The sequence below is a fragment of the Passer montanus genome, unplaced genomic scaffold (assembly GCF_014805655.1).
Source record: "Passer montanus isolate IOZ18808 unplaced genomic scaffold, ASM1480565v1 scaffold97, whole genome shotgun sequence".
In the NCBI taxonomy this organism is placed as follows: domain Eukaryota; kingdom Metazoa; phylum Chordata; class Aves; order Passeriformes; family Passeridae; genus Passer; species Passer montanus.
Genome location: NW_024375145.1, coordinates 1,198,686 through 1,220,368, shown reverse-complemented (window position 1 = coordinate 1,220,368; position 21,683 = coordinate 1,198,686). Strand labels below are relative to the sequence as shown.

Sequence of the window (21,683 nt, the reverse complement as noted above, 5' to 3'; positions counted from 1 at the left end):
TGCCTGGAGAGCACACCAGACCCTTTATTAACTGGTGAACATCCCTTGTAAAAGGGTGGTTTAGAGTTCCACTTATGACTTCATCTCTGAGAGGTTTGGACAGCAAATGCAGAGTCTAACCTTAAAAAAAAAAAAAAGGCAAAAAAAGGGAAAAAAAAGAAAAAGAAAGTGGCTGGAGATGCATGGGTGGAGAAGCTTGGCTCGGGCGGCTGCCGATGTGAGGCTGCCTGTGAATTGGCATCGGCGGGGGAAGTTTGGAACCAGCACCGATTTATTCTTTCATTGCAACCTCCGCTGAGACTGGGGAGGCAAAAGGGGGAAAAAAGGCATTTCGGTCCCAGTCACTTTCCCCATTTCAACCGGCCTCGGGAGCCAGGGGTGGAGGAGGTCCCTGCATTCTCTTCCCGGTTAATTGTCTAATTGGGGAACAATGCGCCTCTCGCACCCGCCTGCCCCTCTGCGGAGGGCTCCGGGCGAGCTCGCAGGGACCCGTCCCGCCGCACCGGGCTGCGGGTCCCCGCTCCGGGTCTGGGGGCCGCAGGGAGCCCCGAGGGGGCGGCCGGGGGCGGGGGGGCCCCGCTCGGCGGAGGCAGGCGCTGGGGGCTCTCCTGCGCCCAGCAGCTGCGGGAGCTTTGGAAATTGCAAGGAGGCTCTCGCAGAGCTTGTGAACCCTCCTCTCCCCGAGCCAGCGCCCCTCCTTCTGCAGCGCTGACGGTACAACGATATAATAATGATGGGTGGCTGAGGCTCGCATTTGAACTTGCAGGCTTCGCTGCCTTTGCCCACAGCTCGGTGCCGGCTCCGCCGCTCCGAGTCAGGTGCTCGCCGGCGGGAAGCGAGCGAAGGAGGGGACACGGAGCTCCGGCACAAGGGGACAGCCCGGAACCACCGGCTCCTTCCAGCACTAACGAGGGGATTTACTCTTTCATGCGGCCACTGGGATCTCTGGACTAGCCCAGCCACCACGTTGTGATTTTTTGCTATCTCTGCAATACGCTACCTTTTAAGGTAACTATAACTCTTTTATTGCGGGTTGGTTTGTAGTGATTTTTTTTTTAATTCCCCTCTTTTTTTTTTCTGTGATATGACTGCCAGCAAACACCTAGTCTAAGATTTAAAACAATTGTTTCACTGCTTGCACCAACAAAGAGTTTGAACTGCAAATCTTAAGCGGGAGGGAGTAGCGATGATTGGTGAATTTAAACAACCTGGGGGTAAGTTCAACGACACGCGGGGGAAGAGGAGAAGGAGGGATGCTCGGGCACCCACCAAAAAAGAAAAAAAAAGAGAGAAGAAAAAAAACCGGTGCAAAGAGGAGAACAAAGAAAACTAGGGAATAGAAGACTTTGGGGTGGGAGCCCCGACAAGGGTGCTCGGTGCTGGTGGTTTGGATGGCTGGGAAGGCAGAGCCGCACCTTGGCGTGCGGCGGGGCTCCGCAGGGAGACCGGAGGACGCTGCTCCTCACGGGTGTGAAGTACACAAAGCGCCCGTGTGGCAGGAGCGACGAGAGCGGACCTTTCCCCCCGGCCACCACTTTTCTAGCTCTGGGAAAAGCGTGCGCTCTGCGTCCTCCACTCCTGTGTGCTCCCCACATCCCTTTTTTTTTTTTTTTTTTTTTCCCCCCCTCCAATCCCTTCCCCTGATGTTCCTGGAAAGCTGCTCGCAGGGCAGAGCGGCTCTGAGGTGCTCAGCATCTCTCCGGAGGAGCCGGAGAGCAGCGTGCCCCGAACCACATTTTCTCTGCGGGAAAGGGGGGCAGTGGGTGAGGAGGAGGAGGAGGATTGCAAGGTCAGTGGAGCAAAACGCCCCCTCATACACCCACGTCCACTTTCTGGGGCACGGGCTGTGCCTTCCCCCGCTCCGCTGCCAGGGCTTTCGCCTTTGTGTCACAAAGGAAAAGTGAGAGCACGGTGGAGGGCGAGCGGGGAGTTCCGACGGCGGGAAGGAGCGGGGGTGTGTGTGGGGACGGCAGCGGGGCCGCCTCGGCCGGGCCCGTCCCCACACAAAGGGGCGGCGGGCGGGGGCCGGCCCTCATTGTCCCCCTGGTCACGTCCTCCCGGCCACCCCCTTTCCTTCCCTCACTGCACCGGCTCTCGGGATTAAGCCCCCATTGCTTCTTCTTCTTCTTTTTAATTTTTTAAATCTTTTTTTCTTCTCCCTTCTTATCACCCGCTTCCCTCGGTTTTTCTCCCTTTCCCCCATTCCCTTCCTTCCTCCTTTTTCTTCATCTCCTTTCTCTTTCCTCCCCTCTCCCCCACCTTCCTTTTCCTTTCCCCCCTTTTCTTCTCTCTTTACCCGCTTTTCCTCTTTTCCCGTCTTTTCACTTCCTCCCCCCTCCTCTTTCTTCCTCTTCCCTACCCGTTTTTGCCTACCTTTTTGCCCTGTCCCTCCCTTTTTCCTCCCTTCCTTTTCTTTTTCCTTTTCCCTCCCTTTTTCCCCTTTCCTTCCCCTTTCCCCCCTTTTTCTCCTCCTCCCTCCACCTTCCCCTGCCCTTTTCTTTCCCTTTTTTTTTTTTGGTTAATTGAGGCGTGAGCGTCGAAACGCGGTGGAAAAAAAAGGCAACCAAAAAACCCAAAAAAGCCCACAACCCAACCCAAAAAAACCCCCTTAAAAATTCCATCCTGAACTGAAGTTAAAGTCTGTCAGACTGGAATTTGACCAGGACATAGGCCCCGCGGCGCCCCCGGGCGGCGAGCGGCGGCATGGCGGCTCCCGCGGCCGCCGGTTTCCCGCCAGAGGGCTCCGGGCCCGTCAGCGTGAGGGGGAAAAAAGGGCCAAACCCCACAAATCACCGCCGTAATAAAATAATTTAAAACACGCAACACCCCCTCGATGAGAGCCGCTGTCGCCGCTGTTCCTCGCACTCCCCTTCAGCCATGTGAGTCTTCTGCACGAGAAGTGGGTAGAGAGCAGGCAGAGCATGGAGCAGCTCTGCTGGCAGCAAAGGCTGCCACAGCTGCCATTGCTCAGCCGGGCAGGAGAAGCTTTGGGAAAACCCCCCAAAAAACAGAAACCAAACCAAAAACCCATCCCGGGTGGCTTCAGGGATTGCCTTTATTTCCGTGCCTTTTAAAAAATTTAATCCTTTTCTCTTCTTTTTTGGCCTCTCGGTCTGAGCGAAAGGGGAAGTTTCCTCCCCCACACGGAGCGAGCCCGGGACGGGGCGGGCGCGGTCCCGCGCTGCCGGGGCGGGGGGAGGCTGTGCCAGGGCTGGCCTTTGGGGGAATCTCCGTGTCCGCCGGGGGTCACGGGGTGGAGTGCCGGTTTTGGGGCGGCGGGCTCGGCACCGTGTTGGTCCCGCGGGCTCGGTCCCGGTTCGGGGTCGTGGGCCCGGTGCTGGCCCGGGGGCGCGGCCGCTGTCGAGGAACGTCTACTCTGTAGTTATCCAACATCAGGAGCCAAGAGATACAAGCTCCAAGAGAGCTGGAGAGGGACCCTGGGCAAGGGATGGAGTAACAGGACAAGGGGAAATGCTTCAGAGGGCAGGGCTGGCTGGGATCTTGGCAATGGCAATTGTTCCCTGGCAGTGTGGGCAGGGCTGGCACAGGGTGCCCAGAGCAGCTGGGGCTGCCCCTGGATCCCTGGCAGTGCCCAAGGCCAGGCTGGACACTGGGGCTGGAGCAGCCTGGCACAGGGGAAGGTGTCCCTGCCATGGCTGGGGTGGCACTGGGTGATAATTAAGGCCTCTTCCAGCCCAAACCAGTCTGTGATTCTGTGGCACAGGAGCAGGCAGTGCCCGATGGGCAGTGCTGGACAGCACGGTGTGACTGGCACGTTTCCTTCTCTAGGCATCCCTCAGTGCCTGGGCTTGAGGTGGCACCAGGGCTGTGGGGATGGCAGAGCGAGCTGAGGGCACCCACAGCCACCCTTGTGCCCAACAGCAGCACTGGGCTGAAGAAGAACCCCTCTTGGAACCCACAGGGCTGCTGTGGTGCCAAAACCCACAATGGCAGTGCGGGGTACCATAGTGACACCTTCAGATTGTTTCCACCTCTTGCTCCTTTCAGCAGTGCAGGTGCTTGAGAGAGTTGGGCACCAGAGATCCTCAGCTGGAATCAAGCCTGGCAGAGGTCAATGTAGCTGGGCAATGCTCTCAGGCACAGGGTAGGATTGTCAGAGTATCCTGTGCAGGGCTAGCAGCTGGACTTGCTAATCCCTGCATGTCCAGCTTGGGACATTCCATGTTTCTGGAAGGCAGGAGCGACAAGGTGGAGCTGGGGTGATGCAGAAGGAGCAGGGTGTGCTCGCTGCTCCTCCACGCGCTGCCTCTGGCACTTTGCCACTGTGTCTCTGCGTGGCTGTCCCAGAGCCTGGAGCTGCTCCTGGCAGACAAGCACAGAGCTGTGAGGGATGTCCCGAGGCAGCAGAACACGCTGTGCTCTGGTCACTGCTCCTGTCTGTGCTCCAGCCTGGAAGATTTTCCCCCCGCAGCTGCGGGAGGTGATGAGGAAGAGGTGATGCAGACACCCCAAAAACCTCCAAGGCCTTGGGGGGGAGGCCTTTCCAAGGGATTCCAGGCCAAGCAAGGGCTTGGTGAGCTGGATGCAGGCTGATGTGCCATGTGTGCTAATTAATCACGTGGCAGGGAGGCGGTGGGGCTGGCAAAGGTAATTAGGCAGTGCTGATGGTGAGGTGGATGCGTGGCAGCAATTAACAGATCAAAGGACTGCAGAAGTAAAGCAAAGTGCAGAATGTGTGCCTTTGAGGAGGGATGGTACCTGTGAAGCTTTCAGAGCTTGGAAGGTAGCAAGGGATGTGCTGTGACTGGGACTGGTGATTTCCTCCTTTTTGGGGTTCCATTGGAAACTGTAATTTACTGTTTTACCCATTAGAACGAGCAGCCTTCCTTCTCTTCTCTAGTGCCTGGTTCTGTTGGGTCCCACCCTCTTTTTTTTTTTTTTCCTTCTTTTAATCTTTTATGTCATTCTGACTGTCACTCTGAGGGTCAGATGAGCAGAGGCTGCTTTGTACGTGTTTAAGGAACACATCCAGATTTCACAATGCAGCTGTAGAGCATGTGCAGAAGCAATCTCAGTGTGACCTGAGAAGTTGTAGGTTTCACAGACATTGCTACCTCTATGAAAATGACTAATATGGCAAATTCCTCATTGTCTCAGCTTCAGAGAAACCAGGAGTATTTTTGGATTGTAAGCTTTAGTCTCTTCCACACCAGAACAATTTGCTTTCTGAACCTGAAGTTTTAAACAGAAAGGGAGACATGATGTTCTCTCATCTGGTTAAATTAAAATAGCATTGGTGTGAGATCAAGCTTACAGTGCAAACTAAACACAAGCTGGAATTTGGTCAGAACTTACTGCTCCTATGAGTTTTTGCTGTATTAAGGGAAGGTATCAGTGCCTGCAAAAATAGGAGAGTTCTCTCTTTCCCCACAGAGAGAACCCCGACTGCTAATTTTTAAAGAAGTGAAGCTTGCCCAGGAGTTTTGCATCTATTGGTTAAAAGATGCAGCACTCAGGGCTGCATCCCATTTAGAAATGTAACACAAATTCCTACTGTAGATCCATCTGCCTATAGTAGCTCCTAATGAAATGGATCAGCCCAGTTGGAAACCAGCCAGCAGGCAGCCCAAGTTTGGTCACGTCAAGTGAGGTACTTTTTTAGCAGAAGGTGGAAATTAAACACTTACTCAAGTCTTGCAGCTTGAGTTGGCAAGATTTGCTCGCTGTGTTATGGATTTCCTTTACTATGGGTGTAGTGACACCAAGGGGGAAAAAAAAAATCTTGTGGAAAAAGGTAGAGTTAGATGGATTTTGGCTAATTGCAGTGGACTTAGGGGCAGTACAGCAGCCAGACAGCAGACTTCTGTGAGCTGTAGGGTGCAGGAATAGTAAACACAAACGTGTTTTGGAGCAGGGATTAGCTCTGGGGACTACAGGAGAGCACAGTCCTCTGCAATCACATTCAAGAGCCTGGAAATGTGGGTGGGAATTGGGGAGAGGTGTAAGCAGCAACCTCTGTGGGTCCTGAGGAGGATTTTTGGCACCAGGTCTGCAGAGCTCTGTCTCCTCCTGAGCCAGGCTGCCCTGTGGGGCTGAGCAAGGTGCTGCTGCTATGGTCTGCTTGTTTGGAGAGGGTGGCAGGGGTAATTGCACATTTAATTCTGGCAGCTTGAGTGGAGCACCACTGGGCAGCTCAGGAGTGTTTATTGGAACCCACCAAGGCCTGGAGCATGAAAACCAACCCTCAGGTGTGGAGGGTTGTGTGGGAGTCACACTCCTGACCCTTAGGGCTGAACATCAGACCATTCTCCCCAGGGTTTTCATTGCTTGAGTGAGCATTTCAGGATAAAGAAGATTTATAAAAAGTCAGGAGGTGGTTTTCCGAGAGTCAGGTAGGGATTTTTGGCGAATGTCTCATATTAAGCTTTGTGCTCAAACAGTGCAGTTTTTTTGGAGCTATCCAAGCCCTTGGTGCAGCAGGTGTAATCCCTGCCCTATTCCTTAAAAGGCTAGGAGCCATCACATCCAGGAATGTTCTCTTCTGTTCCCATGGATACGTTGAAAATTGCCCTTCCACAGTTGCCTTTCTGTTTTCATCTGTCCCTGTGGGTGTGTGTGTTGTGTTTGGTGACTGGAAGCGTAGCAGCAGGGTTTGTGTTCTTACCAAACATGGAAGCACTTGTGTTATGACAGCAATTGCAGTGAACTTCCAAGGGCAACATGCTTCCACTGACATGTGCCAGGCACCCAGGTACGCCAGGTCAGAGCCAGGGAAGTGGGCCAGGTGCAAAATGCAACCAGCTCTGTTTAGGTGCAACACCCCCCTTGTCGGGAAAAAGAAAATACTTTGTTCATTCCCTTGTCAGGTTCCTTTGATTCCCTTGGTTCTGGTCCCAAAAGGCAAGGTTGCCTTCAGGGGAAGGAGGGAGATAAAACTTACGGGTAAACATGGGGAGCTGAACTTGTAAACATTCTGTTCTGGACCTTGGCTTCGCTGTGGATGCAGCCAGTGTGTGACGCAGGGGAGCACATGTGGGCAGAACATCTCAGCAGGTCTGGAGCCACTCAGCTCTCACAGGGGCCAGAACTTTGTCTGGCAGGCAGGTCCTTCACTCAGCACCTTGGAAGGTGGGGAATTCTTCCAGTCAGTCTTCTTTTCATGCTCTCCTCAGAGCTCTTGTGTTACCAAAGGAGCTTCACTGCAGTGGTTTTGGTTCTTGAGGCTTCCAGCATTCTTGGGATACAAGGGTTGCTTCAAGGTCCTTCTGCACATCTGTAGGCTCAGGCTGACATCACATTTCCGTTTAATTTGGGTAATAATGAGGATCATTTAAGTGTTTATCTAAGCAAGCATGTGACTGTATTCCAGAGCTGATCCATTGCATTCAGAGGTCTGGGGTGTCTGCAGCTCTGATCTTGTGCAACCTCCTCACTCATAACAGCCTTCTACAGAGAGTTTGCACAAGGGCACAGTATGGAATTTTAAAGTTAGCTAATAAATAGTCACCTCTGTTTTCTTCACGTGCAGCTTGGCTTGTGTAAATGTAGGGAGAGATAAAAGTCTGAGTGGTTTTGGGTGGAGGTGTTAGGGTCTTCCTAAAAAGTTTTATGGCATCTAGGGCTTAAATTGAATGAAGTCCCGGTTCCAGTTTGGGACTCAGTTGTGAAAAGTGAAAATTCCATGAAGTTCACGTTGCAAAATAAGTGATATCACACTCCACACTCAGCTGTCCTGAATGGCTGCAGCAGAGATGGGGCGTCCTTGGCAGCGCGCAGCCTGCTCTGTGGAAAGCAGCTGCATTTCTCCCTCCACGCCCAGGGAATAGGTTGTAGCACATGTTTCCCTGTGCAACCAGCTGGCTCTGGCCATCCGTGTAGAGGGAATGAAGGGCTCTGGGGTTTTCAGCCCTGTTGGGTGGGAATTCTTCGCTTGCCTCACTGGAAAGGCTTGGTTGGAGATGTTTTGCGTCTTTCCCGTGCTGCTCAGACGTTACAGGATGTGTGCCAGTTCACACAGACTCCTGTGGAGTTTGGGCTGCAGCTGTGAGCTGTGGAGAGAGCTGTCCTGAGGTTGAACACGTCACCAGGAGTTTTCTGAAGTTGCCTCTCTGTGTGTCTTTGCTGTCACGTTCAGTGCAGCCTGTGGAGTTTTTAACAGTGGAAATTTCAAATTGTACACGTGTGCAGTGCAGGTTCCATGGTTATAACACAGACAGGTACATATCTATTAAATCTCTCCTTCACCGATCCTTAAGGCAGTTCAACTGCAAGCTCTCTTGAACAGGAGAAAAACTGTCAACTTGGTTACTTGCCCTAGTGAAAAGCTCAGGCAGCAAATTTTGCAGCAATATCAGGAAAATCAAGGTAGTGATAAAAATTTGTCAGCATTTTGACAAACTGCTGCTGAAGGTAATTTATTATGTTGGGATGTTCATAGCACATACATCTAACTGTATGGGGGACTATTTATAAACTCTTTGTAGTCATTGGTGTTTGTGTGTCTTGCAATGCTTTTGTAACTTTGGGGATATTTACAGGTTCAGCATGTGTAACTATGAACAGAAATGAAAGCTGAGAAATAATGTTGTGAACATGCAATTGATTATTGTGTACATATGAAACATGTGAGGAACTTTTCCAGCTGTTGGAAGGTGGAGCCTGTAAAGAAAAGTGAGAGACAAACCCAAAGGGAACTGACATGTCAGAGAATCACTCAGATCTCAACAACCTGAAACCCATTACAAATCTGTATTCCATGGAGGGTCGTGGTCATTATAACAACTCTCTACCATAAATTGCTAAATGAAGATGCCTTGAAAGCAGGAAGGACTGCTTCTGACACCAGTGACAAATACTGATGTGCTAAGTTACATTTGCTAAGGACACAGTGCAATACTAACCACTTACTCTTTTGTTCTTCATTTCTAGGTCAAGATGTTGTTAAGTATAAAAAGTATCTTATGGATGTACTCTACATTAGTTATAACATATATGCTACCTAAAGGTAAGTCTTCTGTACATAGAACATTTCATTAAAATGAATTTAGTGATCTAATTGGTAGGGCATTTCACAGGACTGAGGAAACAGCCCAGACTTGGGAAACTGTCTTTCTTTGCCCCTGCAATGCTGCACCATGTCACCAATTTTATTTCTGTGTCTTCCTCGAGGCAATAATGATTTATTTCTCTTGTGCTTGGGCTGCCATGAGCTAAGCTGGGGCAGATCCCTTGGCTGCTGGGGTCTTTAGCAAAGAGGTGTTAGAGCAGCTGCAGGTTTGGGTGGAAAGGAAGGAGCCCTTACTACCTCTCTTGGTGATTGCATGCCAAGACTGAAGTATGTATCCATGTGTGGTTGCCCTGGTTATTTGAAAGTTTGGGTCATGCCATCAGTATGGAAAATATCCCAACAGCTGCTGCAAGCTGAAAAAATTGGGAAAGCAGGTTTGCCAAGTCTCAAAGGAAGATTTTTTAAAAATTTCTTTCCCTCTTATTTCCAGGTACTACTCAAAGTGATTTTAGCCTTTGGGAAAATCAAATTTACTATTTTTTTTCCACCTATCTGGAACACTATTGCTAGTAACATGTTTAGGTAGTCTTAATGATAATGACAAGGACTGGTTCATTAGTGGAACCAATTTAAAAAAAAAGGATAATAGATTTAGATTAGCTATGAGGAGGGAAGGTCTGGATCAAACCACAGACCTGACTCACTGCCTTGCACAAATGCAGAATTCAGGGATACAGGGATTGAGAGGGCAGCACTCTTAAGTGGGGAGGAGTTGCATGGATCCTTGGAGTTATAGAGTGTGGGATGGCATCTTTACATGTCCTCTCACTTACTCCACCTTTTATTGCACCATAAATGGCTCATTTATCTCCAGAGTGGAGTTTTTGGTACTTGGGAGATTTTTATGAATGTCCCATTCTTTGGAATGTAGCTCAGGCTGTGACCCATCCTAATTTGTCCCAATTTTTTCATTCAGAAAGACCCTGATGTTGAACAGAAAAAGTAAACCTCACAAAGTTCACATTGTTCACATTTAAGTCAGGGGCCATTCTTTTGGCCTACAGACTAGTAACCATTTTCAAACTATGGCAATGGTGAGGAGGACAAGGATGAAAAAGTTTTCGTTTTTCATGAATTGATCTACTTCATGATCCCAAAGAATCTGTGGGATCAACTCATGCCCATATCTTTTGTAGAAAAGGCAGTTGGTGCAATAATATTTTTAAGAATGAGTGTTGGAAGACTACACACAATCTTTATAAGTACGGCTTATAAAAATACTCTAAAAATAAAATATATCTCAGCATTCTGAAAGATTGACACCCTACATTTCAACATTTCTTTTTGAATCCTTAGTTTGGATTTAAAATTAAATCTTTTGTGAAACACCAATTCCCAAGTTATCACTGTTGTGGTTTACAAGCTGGGCGTCGTGGTTATAATCAACACTGGAGTTTTTCCTACCTGTTTTGGGTGGCCATTTGTGGTGTTGAGCTCTGCAGTTGAGATTTACATTTGCCTGGCTCCTTGTGAGTGTCTTGTAGACTATAAAATTAATTCTTCATCACTCCATATGTCCTTCTCTTATTCTGCTTGCTCAGACCACAAACCACCTAGTAAAGGACTCAGGTTGTTGTTGGGTCTCAGTCCATTACCTTTCAGTGTTTCCTACAAGTTTCACTCATTTTAATTCATTATCTTCACCAAAAGACTGGTTGATAATGGAAAAGCTTCTCCTAGGCTCAGTGCTAGCAGCTAGATTGACAAAACACACAATTTCAGTGATCCTTTCTATTTCTGCTGCTAGACAGGGCAATATACCATATGTCTCAGCAGGTTGTTGATGAACTGAAAAATGAGATGCAACATTTTTCTTTTTTTTTTTTCCTCATAAATTTAGCTAAAAATAAATAGAATATTTTATTCTTTAAGCATGTGGGATTTGTCTGCATAGTCAGTAGCAACATTCTGTTCAGCTAAACTCAGTTATGTGTCAAATTCACTCCTCTAAGCAGTGCCACACCATGCAGGGCACTCTTTTCTTCAGACTCCTTGTCCACTGCAGACCTCTTGACCTGGTCATTGTGGTTAATGTCACACAGAAGGGCAGAATTCTGCCCTTTTAAAAATTTATCTAGACTCCTACTTTAAGGATTTTGCACACATTTGCCACAGAACAAGTGTACACATTTTGGAGAAAGAGACTTTGTTCTCAAGCAAGAATTCCTTTCTTCCCACCTCAAAAGGAAGACATCCAGCTGTCTTCCTTTGAAAACATCCCATTGATAGGGGCTGACATGGAATATAAGCTTAGCAAAAATGCTAAAGGGGATAAAAAAAAGGGGTTATATAGATTAATGTGAGATACTGATAGCTTCTGCATTGGTCAGTAAATTGTGCTACACTAGCTAATTTGTTGTGCTGCAAGAAATCAAGCTTTTTGGACCTGTGCAGGAACATCACTTAATCTTGTATTTCAGATATTGTATCAGCCAAATATTGTCTTTTTCTGTAGGAAAAAACTTCCTCCTCCTCCTTTCTACTTCTCCTCTTCCTTTCCTTCTTCTTGTCTTCTCTTTCTTCCCTCACCTCGCCACTACAAAGTTTTTTATAAAGTGTGGTATAATGCTTTCTAAAGTTGGGCAGAACTGCAGCTCCACAGAATCTCCTGTTCTGGGAAGTAGCACAGTTTAGGCTGGATCTAGTTTTCATATCAGGATGAACTGTGTTGTTTGCCAAGGCTTCCAGCTGGCTGATGTGAAGACACAAATTTTAAAGGGAGGAAATTTCCTCGGGGTTCAGTGCTGATATTCCAGATCACTCTTAATCATAAAGATGTTCTTACAAAGTTTTTTAAAGTTCTGTCAGTCAGTGTAATTATAATTTAGTCATTCTTCAATTAAGAAGAAAGTTCCTGTAAGGTGTATAGATGACGAGAGATCATAATAAATTCTAAATATTTTGAGACTGATTTTAATCTCCCACCTGTGCAATTTGGCAGTAATTCCATCACAACTGATAGAACTCAGAATTCATTCTATTTCTTTATCTCTAACCACTGTAGCTCTGTGAAGTTTCAACAAAATAAAGGTGATATAAAAGATCTCTGGTTTCATCAGTTTTGATACCATCATTTTGACTCTATTTGAATTGTGTGAACAAGGAATTCTAGTTGGTAGGTATGGATGAAAAGGACCCAAGAACTTAATTCAGAATTCTGTGTCTTCTCTGTCAGCCTATTTTTCTCTTTTTCTGGCTAGTACTTTATTATTAAAATACTTGGGCATTAAGCTGATGACTCTTGTATTGAACCCGTTTAGATAATACGATTAAGACTTTGTTCTGTGGAAAATCATCTGCCTATTAAAAACAATCAGGTTAATGAGCAACTTTTGTTCTTCCTTCCACTTTCCTTTTTTCCCGTTTCCTTTTTCTGTTTTCTTTCTTCTTTTCTTCTTCTTTTTTTTTTTTCTTTTTCTCCATCCTCTTTTTTCTCTTCCCTTTTTGCTCCTCTTTAATTCTCTCCCTCTACTCACCCTTCCATCTTACTCTCCAATCTTCTACTCTTTATGGAGAGATCATACTTTTTATCATAGATAAACAGATAATTTTCATATGCTGGTGTTTCTTGTTTCATGTATCACTCTGTTGATGGCTATTATTAAGTTATTATGTTTTTAAACTTTATAAATCCCAGCTCCCTTCAAGATAATGACGACCATGCTCTACCTTTCAAAAATGTTAGAGAGGACTGTGAAAGAGGTAAAACACTGGCTGTTGAGCATCAGCTTTAAATCTTCATTGAGCCATTACGTGTGATGAAATAACATCACATAAAAAAGGCAAATCCATCAGAAACCCTCTCTTCAGTCACAGTGTGCAGCTTGGATGAACAGTAGTCAATTTCCCCCTCAGGATATTGTCAGATGGAAGGATTTCACTCTGAAATGTTTGCAGCTGGAGATGACATAAAAAATGATAAAAGTCCTGATCATGTCAAGTCTGAGCCAAGTAGGGACTTTCTGCGTGCTTTGCTTCTTCCTTTGCTTTTACATCCTGAAATATTTCATTTCTGCGATGTGTTAAAGGCCCGGAGGCTACAAGGAAACAGCTTTGAAAGAGTGGCTATTTGGGAGACTCCCACTGGAAAGGCTTTTGTTTCAGCACGTGTGCAATAAAAAGATTTAACTCCTGAGAGAACAGTGGGGTCAGGGGTGACAGGGGTGCAAAGCCATGGGCCGTGTTTCCCTCTGAGGACAGGAACAGCTGCCATCAGGAGAGGCAAGGTGTGAACTCCAGCAGCTCCCCTGCACTCAGGGTTTTGGCCAGTGAGGTAGCTCATAATTTTTCACTCAGAGTGGTCTTCCTCCTGTGAATTTAAGAAATAGTTCTTACAGTTCATCTGTCACCTGAAATTTCAGACCAGTTCCCAAATGTTAAATACTTGGTGATCATAAGTGGAGAAAATAAGTCAGAATGAAAGTTTCCACAAGAGAAACATGCCCCATCATCAGCCTAAGATGTATCAAGATTGATACAAACTGGTTTTCAGCTTGTACTCCCCAGTCCTGTTAGAAATCAAGTAAGGTTCATGGATTTCAGGCTTTGGATCAGTGAACTGTTAATTGACAATGAAATATATCTGTTTCTGATTTTGCTGTTACACTAACATGATTTCTCCTTTCTCTCTCCTTGCTCTCTCCCCTTTTTCTAGTTAAAGCAGAAAAAAAAACCCTGGTCAAGGGATCTCTCTCTGGAACTTCAGTCCTGCCGTGCTTCTTCTCAACCACACCCACCATATCCTCCAGCTACGCCGCCGAGTACCTCCGGATCAAATGGTCCAAGGTGGAGCTGGACAAAAGCGGCAAGGACGCCAAGGAAACCACGGTCCTGGTGGCCCAAAACGGCAACATCAAAATAGGCCAGAGCTACAAGGACAGGGTGTCTGTCCCCAGCCACTCCGAGGAGAGCGGGGACGCCTCGCTGACCTTCTCCAAGCTGCGCGCCAGCGACGCCGGGGTCTATCGCTGCGACGTCATGTACGGAGTGGAGGACACGCAGGGCATCGTCTCTCTGGCTGTTGAGGGTAAGGATTTGTCTCTGTGGTTCCTAGCCAGCAGTGGTTCCAGCTGAAGCAGCGAAACGTGGGTGATTAGCACAAAACCAGAGAGGATTTACTGCGGTGTCTTTAGTGGTGTGCCCCTTGAGTGGGGTGAAAAGAGGCAGCTTATGATGGAAAGGATGAAAATTTAGGAGCTGAAGGCCAACCACCACTGAAGCTGTGGTTGGCCTATCTTGATGTCCCAAACTATGCCACCAAAAGTGGGAGCCGCTCTTTCTGGGAAAGGATCATCAAGCATGAAGATGTTTTTCTTTTCGCCCAGTAATAAATTTTGGATGGGCGAAAGAAAAACTCATCTGTGAGAAGCTGCAAGAAAAGAAGTAGGGGAGGTGTTTGCTAAATGTGGAGCAGGCAGTGATAACAGTTTGCTTGCCATCTCTGTTAGGAAATAGTCTCCAAAATTGTAAGAGGGAGAAGTCTATGTGTTGAGAGACAGAAGAGGTAGGAGTTTCAAAAGAGTTCAGGTTGGAGAAGACATCTAAGATTATCAAGATCAAGCATTAACCCAGCACTGCCATGCTCACTACTAACCCAGGTCCCCAAATGCCACATTCATGCATTTTTGGAAATCTCTTAGGGCTGATGACGTCCCTACTTCCCTGGGAAGTGTATTTCAATGTCTGATCACCCTTTCAATGAAGTTCATAAATTCCTGCTGTGCCCACCCTGCGCCTGCCCTGGCCCAGCCTGAGGCCGTTCCCTCTGCTCCTGTCCCTGTTCCTGGGAGCACAGCCCGACCCCCCGGCTGTCCCCTCCTGGCAGGAGCTGTGCAGAGCCACAAGGGCCCCCCTGAGCCTCCTTTGCTCCAGGCTCAGCCCCTTCCCAGCTCCCTCAGCCTCTCCTGGGGGCTCCAGCCTCTCAATTTGTTGCTGTGGGTGTCCCAGAGCTGCCCCTGGGATCTGAGATGCTCCCTCAGCAGGGCCAGCACAGGGACAGTCACTGCCCCGAGGCTGGCACAGCCCAGGGGCCACTGGCTCTTGGCCACCTGGGCACCCCTGGGCTCTGTCCCAGCCCCTCTGCTCCAGCCTGGAGTGCTCCATGGGTTTAAGCAAAGCCAAAGAGTGAGTGGCCAAAGCAGGATGTGATCTGTGGGTGTTTCTGCCCTCGGAACCTGCTCGTGGATGGTGGCACAGAGGCTGCTCCAGTGCCCGTCGGGCTGGCACTGAGCCTGACCCAACAGGCTGTGCTGAAAGGCAGGGCATTAACCCAGGCTCTGTGCCATGCACAGGCACGTTCTGGACCCAGGCTTCTGCCTGTGCTTAGAACAGCACTGAGCTGTGTGGATGGATCTCCTCATAGGAGCCTTGCTTTGGGCCCTGCCTTGCTCACCCCTTTGCAGCTCGGTGTTTTTTGGCAGTTCAGTATTTACTCAGGTGAATGAATCCCAAAACAAACATTAATATTTGCTGCTGGAAATCATGGCTTTGTCTAGGGCTTTTTTGGTGAGCTTAATACTGTATTGTTCTTCCAATCTGCCTAACCTAATGTGAACAGTCTGTTGGCGTTGATTCAACAGAAGGATTTGAAGGTGTGGCCTTAACTTGGAAATGCAATAAATCAGTGTAGCCATTAATGTCTGCATAACTTCATAAACTGTTAGGTCCTAATGACAAAAGCAAAAGAAATCCTGGTTTGAACATTACTTTTCATAACGAGTGTACCTGGCATTCCTTACCCCTTTTCAAGTGTTCCCTTGACTACATATCTATATCCAGGAGCTGCAGATGTTTATGACAATAAAATATCAGATGATTTATGGTGATACTGTAGCTTTTGTAGTTGCTGCTCCTGCAAAAACACTGCAAAGTGTTGATCTGATTAGATTTATGATTTTACCTCAGTGAAAACTTCACAGGCTCCATTTACTTTCTGCAACTGTTCTTTTCCATGACTGCTTTAATGTCAGAATTTCAGGAGAGGAAAAAAGCTAAGTCTTGATCCAAGTGGAAAATTGGTTTGGTAGACTGTCATTTGTGCCATCCATTCTCAGTTTTCTCCATTATGTAAACAAATGGCATTTATTAGACTCATAAGAACTTCATGTGAATGTTGCTGCTCAAATCTTCTGCTCTATTCTTTTTGGTTTCTTGTGATTTCAGCTTTTATTAATAAACCAAAAAAATCCCACTAGTCCCAAACACAAATTATCTTTGCTGTTTCTTTTTGAACCTGCACCCCAGAGTGACACCACTTAAGGAGACTGTTCTCCCACTTTGTTCATCCTGTCCTGATTGGGGTGCAGGGTGATATTTCCATGTTAACTGAGCTGATTCCAGAGCTGAGGGATAGCCTGGTTCAGCACCGTGCTTTGGTCAGCTCTCCTGGGTGGAGCTGGGGCTGCTGAAGCTCTGGTAAAATTATCACCAGTTTTTTATTATTCTCATTTTATGCTCAAATTTATGGCCAAAACTTTTTTGGAGAGTTCTACTGAAGCAGGTGTAATTTCACTTTTGCTATTATGATGAATTTATGGTTTGATATTTTTTTATGCTTCTTTGGGTATTTTTAAACCAATTCAGGACTTTTGTTCTAGGTATTTTCAGGGTCTCTGTTTGTTTTATGGACATTACCTAATTTTAAACTTTCAAACAAAAAAGCAAAATGCAGCATCAATGAAGCCAGGAAGATAAGATTAGACAGCTGGCCTGCTTGTTTTTCAAATTAACCTTTGTAGTGTAATAGATAGCTGGGAAAGATAACTTGAATAAAATTACTGTAATTGCCATTTCTCTCCTTTAGGTATGCTGGGAATACAAAACTGCTACTGAACACACTGTGCATCAAATGAATGTATTTTACCAGTGATGGAATGTATTGTGAACAAAAAGTGGGATTTCTGAGAAAGGATAATTTTCTCAGTAGCATACAGATTTCCTCAGGTTAAGCTGAATAGTGAATATTAGTCATTGAAAGTAGAACTTCTAATGCCTAATTATTTCTTTTGGCTGGGTCTCAAGCCCGAGACTGTAAAAAAGTTGTAACTGTGAACCTATTTTTTTTTCTGTTTAGCTATCACAACGGACAAATTTGATAACTTGTGTGCAAATATCCAGTTAATTTGCTATTTTAGATGCCAAATGAACTTCTGAAGTCAGATTCATATGTTATTAGCAACAAACTGTTCACACAAAAGATCTGGCTGTCCCAGAGTCCTATTCCAATGAAAGCAGCTGATATCAAAGAGCAAACTGAAACACTCAACCCTGTTGCTGTCAGAGACACGTCACCCATGGAATTACCCACACAGAGACTTCTGTTATTCTATCCTGAACAATATGGCTTTGGTTTTTCCCATTTGTTTTTTGAATGTCTGTAGATTTTCATTATCCATGGGTGGACTCCTGGTTAAGCCATGACTTAAGACATGGATATCTTAGTTATCCTTCATGGGAAGACACGTTTCATCACACACATTGCCTTTGTCTCTGCAGTGCATATTTCTGCTGCATCATTTTTTGACAGGTGAAAGTTTTTTAAACAATGACAGAATCTTGGAAATTGATGTAATTCTCTGGCCTTCCTGTGCCTTGGTTATAGGAATTAACGATGCCAGCTACTTGGGTATCAATAGCTGCTTATATTTGCCAATAGATGATCTTTAAGGTTCCTTCCATCCCAAACCACTTCATGATTCTGTCTCAGAGACATCATCAAGACACTGTGAGTTCACATGGGATCTTTCATCTGCTGAGCAGTTCTTGGCTGTGTGTGCATCAAACAGAGATCAAATATTTCAATCTGAGTATCTGTTTAAATGTCTCATCTTAGATCAAAAAACCTGAATTGGCTCTTTTAATTCTAGGGGAGTGAGCAGTTGTGTTCTGGCTGGGGTGGCTCTGTGTGCACAGCCCTGGGGATCTGGGGAAGTCACAGCTAATGTAGGGGGAGCATGGCACGTTGGGTTACTTGATCCAGTTTTCCTTTGGCATTGCAAATCTCCACGTTAGGTGCTGAGCCTTGTGCCCAAACACAGGAGAGGACACCCATCCACAGGGGCCAGGTGCTCTCCACACTTCACCTTGGAGATTGGAGTTACTATTTTGCATTTTGCACTTGGTGAGGGTGTAAGAGGGAGGAGGGAAACAATTTTAGCCCACGCAGGAAGTTTGGGGCAGCCATGTGCCTGCCTTACTCATTATTCAGGCCTGAAGGGCTGTCCTTGGGGCAGGCAGCTCTGCAGGATCACTGGAGGGGCACTTTCCTCACACTGGATACCCCCTTTCCTGTTATTAATCATGAAGAATGCTTTCCTGACACCCTGGTTGGTGCTATAATTACACTGACCTCCCAGACAGGGATAGTTTGTGTTCAAAATGGATCTAACAACATGGCAGTAAAACATACTTCAGTTTCTCACAAGGACAGGAATGAAGAATCTCAGAATATTTTGACTTGGAAGGTATCCACTAGGATCATCCAAGTCCAATCCTGGATATGCAGAACAAATAATTCATACTCATTTTCAGTTCCATGTGTTTTCTTCTCTGCCTGCTGTGCATGTTCCTCCAAAATTTTCCCTTTATCTCAGAAGCAACTCTTCCTTTGTAAGATTCTGTAATTTCATCTCTCTATAGTGTTTCTTGCTTTTCTACTTACCTTTCTTGCTGTGACTAAGTGCACAATTCAGCCTGCCTCACACTGGGAGTCCTTGGCCTCTCAGCTTTTGGGTATTCCTGGGTGAGGTAAGCTCTCTGCATTAAATATCCCTGGTCACCAGTTAGGGAGATTTATGGATGACTCTTTTAGACTCAACTTGTAACCTTTAGGCAAAGCTACCTTGGGTGAGATGAATTCCAGGAAGGATTTTAAAAAAAGTATTGCTGCACGTCTCAGTGTCCACATTTATTCCTTCTCTCTAGTTGCAATGAAGCCCACTTTTATAAAATGCCTTTGAGCTACCTTGTAAAAATCTGACCTAGAAATGAAATGACACAGTACTTTTCCTTCTGGAACATTTCTGAATATTCAGTGAAATACTTGTTCTGTGTGGTGCTATGATATCGGGCAATTAAGAGGAACATGTATCACCCAATGTATCCAATATTAAGAAGTCAGAACAAACCACTCATTTGAGCTGATTTTTGCTCTCCTCCTTGGAGATAATTGGATTTAAGGGGATCAAAGTGGCAAACGGGATCCTTCTGGTTTACTTACTCTTTTGTTATAGTTCCTCAGTGAATATTTTTCTGCCAAAAGTGAGAACACTTTATTCTTTTCTAACTAATATTTTGGGAATTCATTCTTTTCATGGGCCTCATTTTCTCAGTTTCTGTTTGATTCTACTGCAAATCTGAAAGACTTCTTTTTTTCCCCCCCGATTGTTTTTTTTGGTGTATTTTCTTTTTAAAGCCTGTAAAGACAATCCCAGGCTTAAGATACTGATCTTTTTAATGGAAAGAAACAAGAATTAGGGAGGCAGAAGTAGAGGGGAATTCACATTTTCATTTTTATGCAAACTTGTCTTTCCTGCAAGCATTATAATGATAATAAATGAAAGTTGTTTCTGATGTGGGAACGCTGCCACTCAGATTGTGTGCTGACAACCTAATTGATCTGTTCTCTCTGCAGCAGAAATCCTTGATAATAAATGAAAGTTGTTTCTGATGTGGGAACGCTGCCACTCAGAGATTGTGTGCTGACAACCTAATTGATCCGTTCTCTCTGCAGCAGAAATCCCCTTCTTTATCTCTTAAGTAGGCATTTGGAGAGGTGCTTTTACCTAATCTTTCAGACTTACCTGTCTAGGAACCTTACCACCTCTTGATGTTGAACTTCCGTGTAAATTATCATGGGCTGCTGCATTTTCCAGCTGTTTTTTTACTCTCCTGCCTGATGGATCCTGGGGAATGTTCATGGTAAGGGAAGAGCACAGTTGGTATGGGCCATCAAAGGATGGCAAAGGGAAATTTATTTCTGAGTGGTAAAGACCCAGGGTCTACATGCAGGGCGTGCCAGGAAGAGGGAAGGAAATGTTCTGGCCAAGCTGCTGTCACGTTTGGGATGCATGGCAGCCTCTGGGTGGACAGGCTGGGGTGGTCCTGGATGCAGGAGCTGTGGTGGGAGAGAAATAAAGGCTAAAACCACAGGTGAAGTTCAACATTGATAATTTCTCTCGTTATCTGGAGCTGTGAGGATGGGCACAAACATCCTGCGCCTGTGAGCTGGTGCCTGATCCTGCAGAGCCCTGGCAGGGCGAGGGGAAGGCACTTTCCCTCTCCACCCTGAGTCCCCTGAGGCGTTTGGCAAGGCGAGCCTCTGCTTCTCAGGTTGCCAAAGCCCAAGACAGGCGTCAGAAGATGGGTGGAAAGCCTAGAGAGAGAGACACAAACGAATTGTTCATGCAGAGAACTGAAAATGCTGCCCTGTTCCCTCCTTTCATACAGTGCTCAGCCCTGTAACCCGTGCTTTTGGGGTGTGTTTGTAATGTAAATTGCCTTCTGCACTGAGCCCAGGGAGGATGTGAGATGTGATCTGAAATGTGTGGTAGCTCTGGCGCTGGGCTGGGCTGGGCATTTCAGGGGTCTGCACCACAGTGCCCAAGGTCTGAAGACAAAAATTAACAGGATAACAAGCGCTGCCATCACAATCTTTTCCCTTTAGGTGCTGGCTGTGTGAGGCAGCTTCAGGGTTTGTGCTGCTGCATCCAACACTGCATGAGGCAGCAGCGTGAGCTCGCTAGTGAAAGTGAACTATAATTTATTAGCCATACCAGGAGCTAATAAACTAGCTTCCCCTGCAGTTCCGCAGGGTTCTGATGCATGATACACAATAAAGCTGCAACCCAAAGGGGTGTAACCACGGAACCAGGCTCTTACCCATGGAAAATCCTTGTTTGATTAAATGCTTCACATTTTTATTTTCTGGCCTCAGACATGAGATAAACGAGTAAAGACGTTCACCCTTGCTCTGACAGAAGTGAATTTTGGATGCTACAAATTGCTTTCCTGTGAGTGCTCTTTCTTGCTGCTGCTCCTTCCTGTAATTACACTGACTTTGTTTGCCAGATGTTCAGTGACAACATTATACCGCTGTAGTCTGTTTTCCAGTTGCTTTATTTGTTCCAAGGACAACTCCTTTCTTGCCTTTTCTTTCGGGGAGGAAATAGACAAAGGGCGGGGGGGGAAAAAATCCTTTACAAATGTTTTAAAGTGCAAAGACCGGGACAATGGGTTTTCCCCCTCTCTCTGTCTAACTGAAACAATGAAAGTCCTGCACTTTAATCTTCTTAGCCCCAGGGGTCTTCTAATTATTGCAGCTGTTGCACAGGCTTATGCATAGTGAGTCCTCCTTCCCATTCATCTCGGAGGCTCTTTCATGTCCACTAGCTCCTCGCTGGAAATGGAGGAGCCTCCAGCTCTGAGAATAGGTGAAGTTTACCTTGTGGATCAGGGCGAGGAGAACAAAGCATTCCCCGAGCTCCTTTCCAGGATTTACAAATGACCAAAGGCTCTTCTTTGCCTCGGCGAAATCCACTTTAAATTGGCTGGGGTTTTAACTCTTTGGTCCTGCCTCGTTCAGGTGTCACACCGCCTCTGCCAGGGTAGGAAGGGCAGTTGTGTTCCTACATGGAAAAAAAAAAAAAGGAGGAAGGAA

At 46.4% G+C, this 21,683-nt stretch overlaps 1 protein-coding gene across 4 annotated transcripts in view; it reads left to right on the top strand.

Annotated features, from left to right (window-relative positions):
* Window positions 1-778: 778 nt before the first annotated feature.
* Window positions 779-21,683, top strand: part of VCAN (versican) — a 102,199-nt gene continuing 81,294 nt past the window's right edge. For 3 of the 4 annotated variants that reach the window (XM_039696363.1, XM_039696362.1, XM_039696360.1), the window contains exons 1-3: window positions 779-1,008; window positions 8,890-8,965; window positions 13,683-14,054. In XM_039696363.1, the coding sequence (XP_039552297.1) occupies window positions 8,896-8,965; window positions 13,683-14,054 (442 nt within the window). In that variant the 5' untranslated portion in view covers window positions 779-1,008; window positions 8,890-8,895. Of the gene's footprint in view, window positions 1,009-6,348; window positions 6,354-8,889; window positions 8,966-13,682; window positions 14,055-21,683 lie in introns of those variants that run through there. The other variant, XM_039696361.1, reaches the window with a different exon arrangement.